A 17,794-nucleotide genomic window follows, 5' to 3' on the forward strand; every position below is an offset into this window, starting at 1 on the left:
CCCGTAGAGGTGTAGTGCCGTCAGTGTACCTCATGCGGTGCAATGTAGGCATTACTTAAGGTTCTTTGCAGCGTCCCTTCGGCCCCTAGCTGCAACCCCTTTCATTCCTATTACTGTACCTCCGTTCATATTCTTTCTCTTCCATTCTCCCATCCAGCCTCTCCTTAGAATTGTTTCATAGTGCAACTGCTTTGAGGTTTTCCCCCTGTTACACCTTTCAAACCTCTCTACTCAATTACCTTTACAGCGCTGAATGATCTCATAGGTCCCAGTGCTTGGCCTCTGGCCAAAATTCAATATTCTGTTCGTATCACTCCACCTTTGGGGAACTAAAGGACACAAAATCAGAATCTGGATTCTGGGTAAGTCTTAAGGTTATTTGATCGACACTTCCGCAGTGCCAGCTGTTTGTTTTGGCTGACAGGTCGAAGTTCACTCAGAGATTAGCTGGGGCCGGGAGGCTCTCTTTCTCCCTCACACACTTCTTTGCCTCATTCTCTGCTTCACCGTCGGTCTAGCTAGGCGAGACGTTTGCTGCGATCTCCTACGTCCGTCAGTCATGTCTGGTGAGTCGAAGCTGTCGTCTTGTTTTCACAAATTCGGCGCTTTTCTCGTATTCACGAGACGAATGCTTTGAAATTCCCCTGTATTGAACGCAGGCTGAAGCGACGTTCTGAGGGGCTGATGGTGACTAATGACGAAATCGTCCTGTGACTGATTTATTTTTTATCATCGCTAGACTTCTGAGATTAGACGGGAAAACGAACACCCCATTTTTCATTCGTTAATCATTCAGGATCGAACTTTTTAGATCGCCAGGGGTGGCGTTCACTTCTTTGGGTTATCCTCAGTTCATTTCGAGACGGTTTTAAATCTTGGGCTTTCTCAATCACTTTGTCCGAGAGCCCTTAGCACGATCCTCTCCTCTGTGTATATTCGTCGAATAACTTCAGCACAGTCGTACGTTTGTAGAAGTTGTGGGGCAGACCCAGGTGCTAATTTCGTGGTCACTGTACGGTTTTATTTTCTTCCGTGAGAGAGGAGGAGGATGAGAAAGAATTTGCCTAGTTATTTCAGTTTTCAGGGGAGACAGGCAGGGTGTGTTCTAGCACATTTGCCACTTTTAAGTATTGTGATATTTTCTATACGAAATTCAGAATTAAAATGCTTGATTTTACTGTTAATACATACATATACATGTATATATATATATATATATATATATATATATATATATATATATATATATATATATATATCCACACTTCACTTCCATCTAGGAAAGTTGGTTCAACAATCTCGCACATTCCAGCCCTTGTCTTCCAAAGACCGCTCACCTCTTTGAGTTATACTAAGTGTACCTTAGTTTTACCTGACCACTGAGCTGATTAACAGCTCTCCTAGGGCTGGCCCGAAGGATTAGACCTATTTTACGTGGCTAAGAACCAATTGGTTACTTAGCAACGGGACCTACAGCTTATTGTGGAATCCGAACCACATTATAGCGAGAAATTAATTTCTATCACCAGAAATAAATTCCTCTAACTCTTCATCAGCCGGCCGGGGACTCGAACTCGGGCCTGGCGAGTTCCAGTCCACAGCTCTACCGACTCTCCCAACGAAGAGCTCTTTGAGTTATACTGGTTACATATTGACACCAATAGTCTTACTCCTGCTCACGTTTATTCATTCGTTTGTACTAAACGTAGGAAGCTTCATCTGCCCCATTATTCATTTTAAAGAGCATTTCCTTCACTGCATGCGAATCCACTGCGTAATTTAGAAAATGATATAACTATCTATCAAGAATGTAGGAACCATGTATGTCATTATAATAGTCGTCCTTCCAAGGCAAATTTGAACCGTTTGCCCAGATAGCTTGACTTTCCCTTCACTCTCTCGGTATTTAGAAAAGGCTCTTCCACCGTTCTTCTGCTGGGCCCGCGTTCGATTCTCCGACCGGCCAATATGGAATTAGCGGAATTTATTTCTGGTGATAGAAATTCATTCCTCGTTACCTGTAGGTCCCGTTGCTAGGTAACCAATTGGTTCTTAGCCACGTAAAATAAATCTAATCCTTCGGGCCAGCCCTCTCTAGGAGAGCTGTTAATGAGCTCGGTGGTCTGGTTAAACTAAAGTATACTTAACTTGTTTAACCTTCAAAAGAGAGGAGTTAATAGAAGCTTTGAAAATCCGCCGCTTCCTGAATCGGGGAGATCTCGGAGTGAAGTCTAGAGAAGTACCATTTTTGAACTTGTTTCGAGTAATATTTTTTTGTCATGTTTCAAGTGGTCTGAATCTCCGAGCAAATTTTAACCGGATTACAGAGAGAGCCGCCATAGTTAGATTCAAGCCAGTTCAAAGGAAGAGGACGCGAAAGAAAGTAAAATAAGATTGCAGAGAGGAGCTAAAGTATGACTTGGACCATCGACGAATGGTCTCTTGTTTGTCACTTTTTCATAAGTTGTATTTCCCTGATCCAGGGCGTCATTTCAGATTTTTGAGTGGGGGCGGAGTGCTACATTATATATATATATATATATATATATATATATATATATATATATATATATATATATATATATATATATATATATATATATATATATATATATATATATATGGCGAGAGAAGGAGCCTAATCACCTGGGTTTTTTTATTTTGAGCTATTTTATGTGCTTTTGAAGCACATAAAATAGATAGAAAGATATTATTTAATGTGATGACACATTTGAATTTCGGTAGGAATAATGGAAAACCAGCTGCTGTTACTTCTTGGGGCTTGGTGGGGTGAGGGGGCAAGTTGAGGCTGGGGGGGGTGGGCATCTGGAGTCTTGGGGGCCAGTTGCCCCCCGTAAATGACGCCCCTGCCCCGATCCCCTTTATCTGTCGAGAGCAACCAGATTCGCTGAACAGCAGCACCAATATGAAATAAATGTGCCTCGCTGTCAAACTTCACAGTTCCAGAGGTCCTTTATTCCTCACACAGCTGGACTGTGGAACGGCCTCCCAGGGGATGTCGTGGGGTTGAAACTTCGTAAGTTCAAGCGGAAATGCAATGCATTACTACACTAATACTATTCTTCTTGCGTTTGTATACATTTTTACCTATTTGTCTACTTATTATTATTTTTTTTTTGTAATACGTCGGATCTCTTCTTTTTGTATATCCCTTTACCTCCTCTTACTTCTTCCTAATGAACACCTTAATATTCTTAGGAAGCTTGAATTTCAAGTCAGTGGCCCCTGTAGGCTTGTTCCATTTGAATAGGTTTCATCTACTGAATAATAATAATAAAAACCTGTTTCAAGTCAAATTACAAAACAAAACTAAAGCAATAACGTGAGCCAACTTCAAGAATACGGATCAAAACTGGGGTAATGAAGCAAGCCTTTTTTAGAGTGGGATTAAGGAGCAAAATAGTGTTTTTTTCTTCAGGCACACTATTACGAAGGGCGTTCCGCAGTTTAACAGTATACAGGGAAGTGAAGACAGTTAAGTTTAGTCTTAATAATTCATCACTGAGTCTTGAGTGTTTAGAACTGCTTATCTCTGGAAATAAAACTGTTTTGTGATGTCTCTTTGCAGTTGACAGCAGTGTCAGTATGAGTGCAGTAACCCAAGTAGTGGTTAATTTTCTAAGAAGTGGTTTATCACCTTAAAAGTAAATTTACATTTTCTGACGAATTAATGCTTGAAATTGAACCCCAAAAATTATTACGTATCATTACAGAATGACAAAAAAGGTAGTTTTCTTTTTTTTAGCGAGCAAAGTACGTAAAACTGAGGATAATAAGAAAAATGGTCAGCAAATAACTGTAATGAGAAATAAAATGATCTTTGGCGTTTTTCACTCAAGCGAAAAGTGCGAAACTGCTCCAGTTTATATGTACAAACGATATGGAAGCTAGCTATTAGTTATCCCAGTAAACATTCCCGTAACGAATTAGATCTTGAAGGCAAATATTTTGGGGCGAAGGATATAGTCTATTATCAATGCAGGAAGAGGCAGAAAACATGTCTTTTTAGCTCTTTCCTTTATATCAGTGAAAATCATCTAAGGAAATGGAGGAAGTTATATTGTTTCAGGCAGCCTGTGATAAAATGCTGACATCACAGTCTGGGAAAAATATAAAATCATTTACGGAAAAAGACGGACATACTCTCTCTCTCTCTCTCTCTCTCTCTCTCGTAGCAATGAAAAATCACCCGAGTTTATCGATGGTTTTTCTGTCCTTCACGAAGTGCCTGATTGGGCGAAATTATTCGAAAGTATCTGTGCTTACAGGAAACGGAATGAGTTATCTTGCCTCGGGCAACCTCTGATAGCTCGCCGATATCAGCTCCCGCCAAACGAACCTTGAACTTTCAACTGAATCAATCCACATCGTTCAAAAAGATACGAGAGAGAGAGAGACTCTGTAACGTACTAGATGACATCGAGGCATGTTTCCTGATGTCCATAGTAGGTGTAATTCGTTGAAATGGAAGTTTATGGTTTAAATAAATACTTGCATCCATACGTGCTTGCGGGAGCCATTATTTCTTCATTGGCTTGGTGGGTATCGTTCTCAGCTAGCACTCTGCTGGTCCCGCGTTCGAATCTCCGACCGGCCAATGAAGAATTGGAGGAATTTATTTCTGGTAATAGAAATTCATTCCTCGTTACAGTGTGGTTCGGATTCCACAATAAGCTTTAGGTCCCGTTGCTAGGTAACCAATTGGTTCTTAGCCATGTAAAATAAATCTAATCCTTCGGGCCAACCCTCTCTAGGAGAGCTGATAATCAGCTCAGTGGTCTGCTTAAACAAAGGTATACTTAACTTTGCGTGGGCCATTCATCAATAGATACTGAGTAAGCATAATGGTCATTTCTCCATGCTTCAGACAGGGTGATTGTTTTACCTCACAATGATAGAGAGAGAGAGTTAGACTTAATTCACATGATAAAATTATCGCGCCGAAACTCTTCAGTGCACATCGTAAGAAGTAAAAGAACAAAATGACTAATAAATACTGTTTTTATAACTGGTTTCGATAGAGGCAATTCGTTTCTATACGACAGACCGTCAGAAAATGGTTTTTCGAACATGCAACGGATCGAGTCTAGAATCCATTCATCACAAACTCCATCTTTTTACTGCTTTTTAAAGCAGCGTTTGCAGGCGATTTCCCCAGAGCGAAGATGTGGTCTATTGTGGTTATTAATTATGCGATCAGTAATCATGTTACTGTTCATTAGATTTTTAATCATGAGATTGATAATCATAGTACTGTTTATTATGAGCATTAATCATAAGATTAATAACCATGTTATAGTTTATTACGATTATGATTCATAAGATTAATAGTCATGATACGGTTTTTATGATTATTAATTATAAGATTAATAATCATAGTACGGTTTATTAAGAGTATTAATCATAAGATTAATGATCATTTTACGGTTTTTGTTACCATTGATCATGAGATTAATAATCACATTGAGGTTTATTATGATTATTAATCATAATGTTAACAATCATATTAAGGATTATTATGATCACTAATCATTATAGACCATCATTAAAACTACCCATTTTCCCACTGACGCTGAAGAAATCGGCCATCGCTGTTAGGGCAATGCCTTTTTCCCTCTACTGCCAGGCTTGGGAATTCCCTCCGCGATCCTGTGTTCCTTGACTCCCATGGGCCTCGGTTCAAAAAAAAAAAATCAAATTATCGAATATCTCAAACTAAAGGAATTTCTTAAGTAGTTGGAAGCTCTCTTCATCATATTTTAAGCGGTTTGTTAAGTTAGATTTTAAACGTATCATACGACTTCTCTCCAATTTAACTGTTCAGATTCTTATTACGCTCAATATTCAATAAAATCGTTATGCAACAAACAAAATGCACACCGGAAGTTGCTTGCGAACTTGAGAATGTCAGCTGTGCTGACGCCAGTTCCTCGGCGCCGACGGCGGACGTACCCTCATTCCCACAAAATCGACTTCACTCGCTGAGGAAATACAAAGGAAAATCAAAAGCGCTGGGACCTATGAGGTCATCCAGCGCTGAAACGGAAACTGGGAGTAGAAAGGTCTGAAAGATAAAACAGGAGGAAAACCTCAAAGCAGTTTCAAGAAAAGGAATATGAATGGGGGTACAGTAAAAGGAACGAAAGGGGTTGCAGCTAGGGAAACGAAGGAACGCTGCAATGAACCTCAAGTAATGCCTACAGTGCACCGCGTGAGGTGTATCGTCACCTAATGCAACTGCACCTGCCTCAGATTTCCAAAAAAAATTGATAAACGAAAATATGAAAAGGTGCTTGGTGTCAGAACATATCTGAAGGGCCTTGGTGGAGATATAACTGTTCATTGCTCTGTCGATCATGGTTCGGGTATCATACGGGGCAGAGCAACGTTGGCCGTCATACTACGTTTAATGTGTAGCCTGCTGCCAGCCAAAAGAAATCATTATTCTTCTTCATTTGCAGACTTTGAAGACTTGAAAAGTGTAATCATTAGGTTGGGTTAATGCTTTCTTCTGTTTGTGTGTATCATTATATTAATTTCTCGTTTGCCTGTTTAGAAATCACAGCTCATTCTCATAATGCAGTGAGGTGTGGGTGTAATATATTAAGCACTCCCATGTCACTTTACAAATGGTTTCCCTGAGACTCGTAAATAGACATAAAAAAGACACTGTCAACTTTTATCTGAATTACTTTTAGACGGAGCAGTTGCCTTGTTCCTTTCGACTCTTGATCTCCTACGGGTTCGGGAAACGTTCTATCTTTGAGTTCTCTAGGGTTTCCTAAACAGGCAGCTCAAGACTCTTCACTTGTGAACTTTAGTTACCATTCAGACTTCTGCAGGTTTATGTACCGGTAGGCACTGGAAAAAAAATCTAATGTCATTCAGAGCTGTTTCAATGTCTTTATTAAAAGAGAAAAAAAAAGTCAAGGGCATTAACGGAGTCTTGCCAGCAGTTGTCTTAATCTGAGTGAATGGTGAATCTGGAGGTTGTTAAGCATTAAGAAACAAAAAAGGGGGGGGGAGACAGGGCAAAACTTGTATTATTCCTCCAAGGCTCGTTCCGTACCAACATTGAAGAAAGAGCCTCTAAAATACTGCTGAAATCAAGTCACGGTGTCAAGAAAGTTAAGTCAATGATACCAAGCCTTTATACAGTATAGATGAATGAGACCCTGACTCAATTTCTTGTCCAGTGCACGCCTCGGAAGACTGCGGCCAGACGCGCCGCTACACCTTTCGGCGCATCAAGACAACGACAATTCGCTTTCAAGTGAAAGCGCCCCATGACGCAGCCATCTGCCTCTCCACTGACAACGAGGAGGAGCCGGAGGATATGTACGAGATCTTCATCGGCTGCTGGGAGGACGGCAATTACTCCGGCATCCGGCGTCACAAGCACGACGACGTCTGCCGGGTGGAGACGCCGGGGATTCTGAGCGACGACGAGTTCCGGAGCTTCTGGATCAAGATCCAGCACGGCGTGGTGAAGGTTGGCATCGTCGGTCTACTTCTCTAGTATTAGTAGTAGTAGTAGTGGTAGTCTGGATTAGCCCCTGAACGGCTCACTGAAAATTCACCTCAAATTATTCCAAAGGCTTTTGCATGAAGTTTTTGTCTTGTTGGTGAGAAGCCTACGCTTTTTATTTCTTGGAATAATAATGGCTGCTAGAGGAGTTTCCATCACAAGCATTATAGTATATTTTTGCAGAGATGAAAGTTTGTGGAGCGGTGCTTTCCAAATATTTTCAGTGGTATGCCCCTTTTGACCTTAAAAATTCCATAGGTACCATTATGGGTTTGCAAGATTTCCCGCTTGTGTAACTAAATGTTTACTTCATACGTAACTAGATTTTAGAAGAGAGATGCAAATAGAAGCCAGGTTCACTTATGTTTGCGCGTTTTAAAGGCAATTGTCAGAAGAGACACGACTGGCTTAAATGGTATTTTCTTGACCTGGCGTCAAACGGGAAACAGGTCAGATCCCACTTTTATTTTCACAGGGACGACTTCGAATCAGCTTTTAAATTAACTTTCATGTTCAGTTTTACCAGGGGGAAAAAAAACTATTTGCCGTCGAAGAAGGAGTGACAAATTCCAAAATCCAGAATTAAAAAATATATATATTTTTAGAATAGTTACTTTTAAATTCATATGTTTAATTTGCTGTGAAAATTAATCTCCGGTGAAACATCGCTCAGTTATGGCTTTGCTGGTGAGAAACAAAAGAGAAACCATTAATCATATCGATGATCATTTTCAATGTTTAGATGTCTCCCTCAGACTTTCACGACATAGGCCTACCTCAAGATCCGAGGCAGGAACCAGTGTGGCAGGCTCCTCCTTTTTTTCGCAATTTCATCTCAGCCTTTCAGTTTCATTGATGGCAGTTCCACAGTTCCATGACAAGCTGATTATCTTAAAGTACCCCTAAGAGTCTAAGTCTCCCGAAGGTTTCTCTCCCCCCCACCCACCTCAACCTTCCCTTTGACCAGTTACCACCACCACCTCACACAGTTTCCTCCCCCTTCAGGTTGGAAGGAGAGGTGAAAAGCACGCCTTCATGTCCTACACTGACCCCGAGTCACTGCTGCACGTCACTTGGTATGGATTTTCGACGGGATGGGGTGCCGCAGGGGAATGGATTTTCCCCGGTATGCTCTTGTGCCCCCTTTGCTTATTGATGGTTTGCTGTTACTTGACTTTGTACATTTCTAAGTTGTAATTTTCCACATTTCCATCGATGCGCTTTCCCGCTCCTTTAATCCTGGGCTGCCTCATCTCCCATTGTTTTTCTAGAACCGTTCTCTACAAACAGAAAAAAAAAAGGGAAAAAATTATCCACCTTTACTGACTGCGAACTCCTCATGCAAGCTGCTTACGATTGTTTACCCAACCTGAGATGGGTACATAATTTTAATTTACTCGAAAAAGGTAGTCCAAATTCTTCTGCAAAGCTCCTTGACCGTTCTAGTTCTTGAAAGGCTTCGTTCTTAACCTCAAAATATTCAGGGCGAACGCTCCTCGAAATGTCGGATGAGGCACCTCTTGATTAAAGGATTATGGGAGGGAAAAGGCAACCAGAAAATGCTATGCCTTGTTTTAGTGCCTCTCTAACCCCACCTGCAGGGGAGAAGCCGTTGACAAGAAGAACATTAAACATGCAAGTTCCGACAACATTCACTGACTGTTTGTCTCCCGGCAGATGATGACGACGGATCATCTTCCTCTTCTTCTGCCATGTCGTCATCGGATTCGGAGGCCGAAGACATCAACAACCTGGAAGAGAGACGTAAGGATAGATCTGTCGTTCTTACCCAAGGGGAATAGAAGTGTGCTATTTCGCTGCTCTTCAGCTAGATGTAACTCTAGACAACCTTGTTCTAGTGGAAATAACCCCTTACTTCCGGCTTATTTAGGTTTATTTCTTTCGAACCAGTTACTTATGAGATGAGAGAACAAACTCCATTTTTTTTTAAACGTAGGCTTTCAGTAAAGGAGCAACCGTATTTTTTGACTCCTACTGAACCTTTTAGATTTTGAAGCCGTCTGGTTTCCTTAATATAGTACTTATTTTTGTACGAAAAAGGATAAATAATCTCGTCTCTTTTCGCGGGGCCAAAAAAAAAAATTTTTTTTTCGCAGGGTACAAAAAATCTTTTCTGCAGGCAAAAAAAAACTTACACGAAGGTACAAAAAATTTTTTGTGGGGTAAAAAAAACCTTTTTGCGGGGCAGAAAACTTTTGCCAGGTAAAAAAAAAAAAAGCTTTTTCGTGGAGCAAAATCTTTTTCACAGGGCAAAAAAAACTTTCGCAAGGTAAAAAAAACTTTTTCGCGTGGTAAAAAAATCTACGGAAGGTAAAAAAAGAAAAACTTTTTCACAAGGTAAAAAAAATCCTTTTTGACAGGGCAAAAAAAAAAACTTTCACGAGGTAAAAAAAAAAAAAAAAGCAAAAAACTTTTCACGGGCAAAAAAACTTTTTTGCGGGGCAAAGAAAAAAAACCTGTGCTCACGAGCTAAGAAGCAAAGCATCAAAAAAAGCTTTGAGATACTGTACATGTTCATTCTGTCATTTTTAAACACGTCTTTATACACACACACACACACACACACAGACACTGATTTCTTTTTTTCTTATCATTCTCATATATATATATATATATATATATATATATATATATATATATATATATATATATATATATAAATATATATATATATATATATATATATATATATATATATATATATATATATATATATATATATATATATGTGTATATATATATAATATATATATATATATATATATATATATATATATATATATATATATATATATATATATATATATATACATATATATATATATATATATATATATACATATACTGTATATATACAGTATATATTAGGGTTGATGCATTCATTATTCTCATTTGCATCAGGTTATACATTTTTCTATTATTTTATATATTATTTTACCGCGTGTGGATGTTATTTTGTGTGCATGCTAAGCTGTCCTGACAGAGGGACTCATCCCATATTATTATTATTATTATTATTATTATTATTATTATTATTATTATTATTATTATTATTATTATTATTATCGGTCTTGTCATTTAAAATTCTTGCACCACAGCGTTATGGAATACATCTTTATTATTATTATTATTATTATTATTATTATTATTATTATTATTATTATTATTATTATTATTATCAAAACAGGACTGACTCACCACCAAATCTGAGAGCAAGGGAAACAGCGGGACACCTGTCATACGAAACGAAAAAAAAAAAGCGAAAAAAAAAAAAATTAGAGAACACTTTTGATTTTTCAAGATTACAGTGTTTCACTGAGTGGCTGATATGAAACACCTGTACTGATAACAAACACAATAACTGGCGCCACAGAGCCGCTGATTAGAGATAACTCCGTGTGCACATTGAACGATTTCCGTTGTTATTAGGTTCGCTGGCAGGAGATAAGGGCGAGAAAATAACGGAGCTGGGAAAGAACCGCCAGATAACCATACCTATCAGTCAGTCGGGTTACTCGTGTTGATAAATCAATATTATTATTATTATTATTATTATTATTATTATTATTATTATTATTATTATTATTATTATTATTATTCAGAAGATGGACCCTATTCATGTGGAACAAACTCATCACAGGGACCATTGACTTGAAATTCAAACTTCCGAAGAATGTGGTGTTCATTTAGAGGAAGCTCAGGAACAGGAGATCAGTTATCAGAAAAACAGATAAATCAACAAATTAATAAACGAATTAGAAATGTTCCAGTAAAGTATTAAAATAAAAGGAGAATTGTATTAGGATAGTCATGCATTATTCAAGCTTCCGAAGAACGTGGTGTTCATTTGGAAGAAGTAACGGCAGAAGAGTTGAATAAATAGATCAAATCGTAAGTAAATTATTAAAATACAAGGAGAATTGTTTTAGGGTAATAATGCATTGCATCATCGCTTGAATCTTTGAGATCCTATTGCAAAACATCCACAGCCTAACGGTGAGAGGAATGAGAACGAAAAAAGAAATAAACCTCGTGACACCCGGTGCTCATTTTTGTGAATCAATTTGAAAAATTGTGACGCCAGATACTCACTTATATAAATCAATTTTTTTCCGAATGTTAAAGGCAGGCATCCGTGGAAAATGAATCAGTTAACGAACTGGTTTGTGACTTACGATGTATAAACAAATCGGTCATGAAAAATATCATTCACACTTGCGGCGTCTTTTCCTGTGAAAGGGCCCAGCTGAAGAGGAACCTAGTGTCCGTATCCAGCCCAGGCCGGGGGAAGGCGAGTATTAGGGGGAAAGTTCTGGAGCTTCAAAAATCATTCAGAAAAAAAAAAGGAATATTTCCTTGTTGAGAAGTTAGGAATAATATTTTTTAGATATAATCGTACATATTTTTATGAAGATGTAGAGCTTATTATTATTATTATTATTATTATTATTATTATTATTATTATTATTATTATTATTATTATTATTATTATTATCATTATTATTATTATTGACGGTGCTCTCTTTGTTAAGTGTAAGTCATGAGAATTATTTTATGTTCACGTAAAAATAGCGGCAGCAGAGAGAGAGAGAGAGAGAGTTTGAATGAAGAGAAAGAGAGAGAAAATTTGGATTGGCAGAGAGAGAAAGAGAGGGGGGAAGAGAGGAAAAGTTTGAATGTAGAGAGAGAGAGAGAGAGAGAGAGAGAGAGAGAGAATGAAAGTTTGAATGGATAGAAAGAGAGAGAAAATTTGGATGTACAGAGAGAAATAGAAAGAAAGTTTGCATGTAGAGAGAGAGAGAGAGAAGAGAGGAAAAGTTTGAATGTAGAGAGAGAGAGAGAGAGTGTAGCGAGAGATTAACATATCAGCCGCTCCTTTTTATACGTCAAATCAAGTGGCATTTCCATCGGGACGATTCTTCACACCTGTGACCTTATTAGTTATAGGAATGTCCGTGGGAACACCTGAGGGAGATTAACTGGCGCCCTAAAAACACCACCGCCCCGCCCTCTTCCCTGCCCCCTTGATGTAAGATAACCTCCTTATCTCACACGTACACCTTAGGTACGCCGGAAGCTCAGCGGATTATCGTCCTCCTGTATGGGCGTCCTTGAGAGAAAGATCAGACCTTATCTTTATCCAAAGGATTTGCTGGAGTCTTGTTGACAGACCTGAAGTCGGATAATTAATTTTATGTTTTCCTTTAGCTCCCTCTTACAATTCAACCTGCATTTTAATATTTTATTATCATTTTTATTTATTTATTAATTTGTTGATTTAGGTGTTTTTTCTCTAATAAGTGATCTTTTTCCGTATTTCCAATTACCTTTTGTTACTTCTTTCGAATGAACACCATCATATTCTTTGGGAACTTGAATTTCAAGTCAGTGGCCCCCGTGGGCTTGTTCCATGTGAATAGGGTTTATCTTCTGAATAATAATAATAATAATAATAATAATAATAATAATAATAATAATAATAATAATAATAATAATAATGAAAAAATTAATTCACGAATTCGCTCAGTTTTCGTTTTGCTCTAATATTGGGTACTAACTGACAAGTTTGGCAAATGGGTGCTGAAAGATGACCCACAGACGTATATTGGAAATTATACCTTGTAACATAAGTAGATCCATTTATATGTATATATATGTGTGTATAATATATTCCTAATACGAGTAATATGAATATAAATACATAATGAAGTTGTATGGCAATTATATATAGTATATATATATATATATATATATATATATATATATATATATATATATATATATATATATATATATATATTTATATGTATATATATACCACAATAGTCGTGTATCTGCCAGGTACTTAATTCACTGCTTAGGTCGTAAGTCAACATAGCCAAGGTTGGTTTTAAGCTTACCTTTGTCCTTTGACCTTCAACTTACGAGCTTGGGTTTTTGGGATGGGGTTGCTGGCCATACACCTCGAACTCTCGGATGTTGTATGTCATTCCCTGGTGGCCACCCGTCCATGTACTGCCCACATTCAGCTTTGATTAAAAGTAATCATATTGTTATTCTTGTAATCCCTGATTTTATCAATATTATCATTGGCACTAGACTGAATTCATTGAGCGATTTTCATTTTAACATTATTATTATTATTATTATTATTATTATTATTATTATTATTATTATTATTATTCAGTTTCGTTATCAATAATACCGAATTCTGCATGATAATAAGAGTAATGAACATTCACCATATTCAATAAGTGCAGTTTTGGATCTCAAAGAACCTCTCTCCCCCGTCAGCCATTCAGTACAAGCGCCCTGCCAGGTGGGTCCCCTGCAAAGGGGGTTACTTTCCCCTGAGACCCATCTCAGGGGGCGAAGGCCCCGACGGCGAAGTGTACGTCGGGTTGGCACGCCACGAAGACAGCTACGTCATCGGCATGGTCGTGCCCGATCACGGAGTCTGTTACGTGCCCTACGGAGGGGAAGCGGTGCCCAAGTCAGAGTATTTTGTAAGTTCTCTTCTTCTTCTTCTTCTTCTTCTTCTTCTTCTTCTTCTTCTTCTTCTTCTTCTTCTTCTTCTTCTTCTTCTTCTTCTTCTTCTTTGCGAAGGACACTCCGAGAATGTTATATCACCTGAAATTCCATTTTCATATCCCTTGCTTGTTAAATTTATCTTCTGTTTTTATTCTCTGTTGTTTCTTTAACTTCTCTCTCTCTCTCTCTCTCTCTCTCTCTCTCTCTCTCTCTCTCTCTCTCTCTCTCTTTAGACTGCTTTTTCGTTTATTTTTAGGGTGAATTTCTCTGTGTGGTAAACTTTAAAAAAAAAACTTTAATACATATATATTATTTCAAATCACAGTTTAAACTTTAAAAAATATGACATTTTCAAATTACATTTTGTCTGCTGTTCTCTATGTAGTTAACATTTATTTTTTTAATTCCTTACTGCATTCTCTGTTTTAATTAAACAGCATTCAGTGTTATTTTATATGGCCAGTTTCAATATTTTTTTGTATTTGCATACTCTTGTGTCATATTCCATTACTGGTCCTTTAGTTCACTAATATAGTTATATATTTAGGCTTACATATACTTTTAATATTATTTACTATTATTTTTTAATGTCATTGAAGTTTACTATATTTTTTTAATATTACCTTTCCATGCGTTCCTATTTTCTAATTCAGGCGTGTGGCTGAAGACGAAATAAACATTTTAATGTTGATTCTCAAAAACCCTTCTGAAAAAGATTAAAGAATTAGACAATTTTACTGTAATTGTTCAGTTGAACATTCAGTTAGTTAAGCATTCTTTCCTTTAGCAACCAGAAAAATAATTAACAGTCAAAAAAAATCTTGGCGGAACATATCTACAAATTCGTCACTGAGAAACAATACCAAATCTAGACCAACGCTCCTCAAATTCCACAGGTCCTGAGTAACCCAGGCTCTGTCAACCTGACCTGGGAACCTTCGAGCGGCGGAAAGGTGCCCCCGGGGGCACTCAACGGGGGCATAGATGGGGGCGAGGTTCTTTACATCGGAAGGGTACTCATTGATGGCATCGCCTCCGTGGGCAAGGTAGGGATGACGTCATCGTGACCGAGAGGTTTTGCTCGACCCTCGTCGTCGTGATCTCTAACTTAAGGCATTCCAGTTGCTTTTTTTTTTTCTTTCTTTCTTTCTATCTATCTTTCTTTCTTTCTCCCGTTCTTTCTTTCTTTCTTTCTTCTTCCCCTTCTTCTACTACTTCTTCTTCCTTTTCTTCTTCTCTGCGAAGGACATTCCGAAAATGTTATATCACCTGAAATTCCTTCTTCATTTCCCTTGTTGAACTCTTCTGCTCTCTCTCTCTCTCTCTCTCTCTCTCTCTCTCTCTCTCTCTCTCTCTCTCTCTCTCTCTCTCTCCCCAGAGCATGGAATCTTTTTTGGCCGTCTTCTTAATCATTGCTCTGGCAATACCTCCCATTAGACTTTTCCCCTCTCCTCTTTTTTTCTGAAAAAGTTAAAAGAATTTAAAAAAAAAATGCAATGAAAACCCGCCTTCATGCAGAGGTTGGATCCACACAGAAATCCACTGTTTTATATATATATATATATATATATATATATATATATATATATATATATATATATATATATATATATACACACACACACACACACACACAAGCATAACACACAAGAAGGAACTTCTGTGTTTCTTAACATGCTTCTTCAACCATGTTCTGTTTGTGAAATAATAACAATAATAATAATAATAATAATATATAATAATAATAATAATACTGACCTATTACGTTCTCTTACAGGTGCACCCAAGTCACGGCTGCGTCTATGTCCCATATGGAGGCGCGGAACATTCCCATCGTGATTACGAGGTACTGTGCGCTAGAGGTCTGCCTGTCAAGATATAACAAACAAGAAAGTCATGGCATCATATAGCAAAGCTGTCCTGGAAAACTAGAGCTATCGAAAGAAGAAATTGAAAGCAGGAAGGAATTTATAAAAGATGTATGGTATGACAGAGACAAGAGACTTAAACAAACACAAAGAAAAGGAGGAATAAAACACGCAAAGGATCCGTTTCAAAGGCGAATCCCTCTTACTACTACTACTACTGATGCTCTCTTCTTCTTTATGTGATACAAGATGTTCGAAGTGTTTGATAAATTTCAAAGATATTTCCAGTTAGTGAATAAAATGTTAAAATGATTTTCATCTGTTTAAATTATGTTACCTTTCATATTCGAGACTTGCATTATAGGTGATAATTAAATAAGTGATTAATGAATGTTCCGTTTTTTTTTGAGCTAATTCTTTCTAGCACTGGACTTCCTGTGCGCATTTACCATCATAATAAATTGTTGTCTTTGATTCCAAAATTAGTTCTCTTTCACACAGGAGAGCTGCATTGCCTGTGCGAAATACAATTTACTTTTCCATTTGCAAACCTATTCACTAATAAGGAGTACGAGTGACCTGCATAGGAAAGTATCCTGAATGAAGGAAATGTGATTCTGCATTACCCCTACGTCAAAGCAAAACCACAAATCTGCCAATAATCACGTGACGTCGCCAATCCAATTGAAATAGTCTATGGGCCAGCCCAGATCTCGGTACACCACCTGAGATACCAAATCCTTCCATAGTCATTTCCTTCGTATTATTCACAAGCAGTTGATTCCGGCTTGATAACCTTTTCAAATTGTTTGATAACTCAAACTAGGCTATCGCGACACTGGAAATTAAGGTTATGATGTCAAAATTTCATCTAGAAAAGTTGGCCTTTTCGGCAAATCATACCTACAATTTGTCACTTCTGGTGGTACCAAGTTGTGAAAAATCAGGTCTAAGCCTATCGGTTGAAATTATCGGAAAAAAGGAATCTATCTTCGCAGAGTGCTTAATAATAATCAAATAACAGTGACAGGCCTGGCAGTTCGACTTTTAAGTATAAGCATTGGTCTGACGTCATCCTTCTCTCCATTAGAATAGGAACGTTCTGATCATAAAGATTTTAAATGCAAAATATCGGTCTAGGCCAACATAAGTTTTATGTAGCTTCTGACATTGTTTGAAAGAATAATGCAGAATAGAATTCATGATAATTTGAGCTCAGGCAAGTTTGCTAGCATGATAAATTTTACCAGATGAATCAAGTACTCTTTTAGACCTAATTCTTAAATCAAATATCAATGAGACAATTCTATGAAACTTACAGTCAGACACAGCAACAAGAAAATCACTAAATTTCTGTTTCGAGGCATTTAATTTTTTGTTATTGTTATCCTGCCAGAAAAATTAATTAATAACCTAGCCATCTTCTTCCAAAAGTCTTATTTTTTTACCCAAAGCAGTTTTTTCATGCCTATATCGCGTATTTTACAAGAATTGGAAGTTCGTGCTCCTTTATTTTTCCTAATTTAATAAGGTTACGGTAAGTTCCAGGGTTCACAGAATTTTTTAAATAATAATTAGATGACCACATAAAAAGTAAAATTTAATCTCTTTAGAGTTAAAACTGGCCTATATTTCACTTTTGCTATAATTATTTGCAGTTATTTAATGGGTGCACGAAAGCTCTATAATTAGTGAAGTTACTCATATATTTTCTCCGTATTCGTTTTCTTTAACAAATATATTAATAGAAAACTTTGTATCTGTTTACAAGGTGGGAGTCTCACAGCGAGAAAGATCTCTGTAAATTTGTCTTAGGAAATTTCAT

General features: G+C 37.4%; 1 protein-coding gene across 1 annotated transcript; it reads left to right on the forward strand.

Annotated features, from left to right (window-relative positions):
* Positions 1-406: 406 nt before the first annotated feature.
* Positions 407-16,282, forward strand: LOC136852459 (uncharacterized). The gene is made up of 7 exons (XM_067127095.1): positions 407-566; positions 7,218-7,513; positions 8,555-8,675; positions 9,227-9,313; positions 13,865-14,076; positions 14,998-15,147; positions 15,879-16,282. Exons 1-7 carry the CDS (start codon positions 560-562, stop codon positions 15,981-15,983), a joined length of 978 nt encoding a protein of 325 aa, XP_066983196.1. The 5' UTR covers positions 407-559; the 3' UTR covers positions 15,984-16,282.
* The last annotated feature ends 1,512 nt before the right edge of the window (positions 16,283-17,794 follow it).

Source organism: Macrobrachium rosenbergii, chromosome 25 (genome assembly GCF_040412425.1).
Source record: "Macrobrachium rosenbergii isolate ZJJX-2024 chromosome 25, ASM4041242v1, whole genome shotgun sequence".
Lineage (NCBI taxonomy): Eukaryota > Metazoa > Arthropoda > Malacostraca > Decapoda > Palaemonidae > Macrobrachium > Macrobrachium rosenbergii.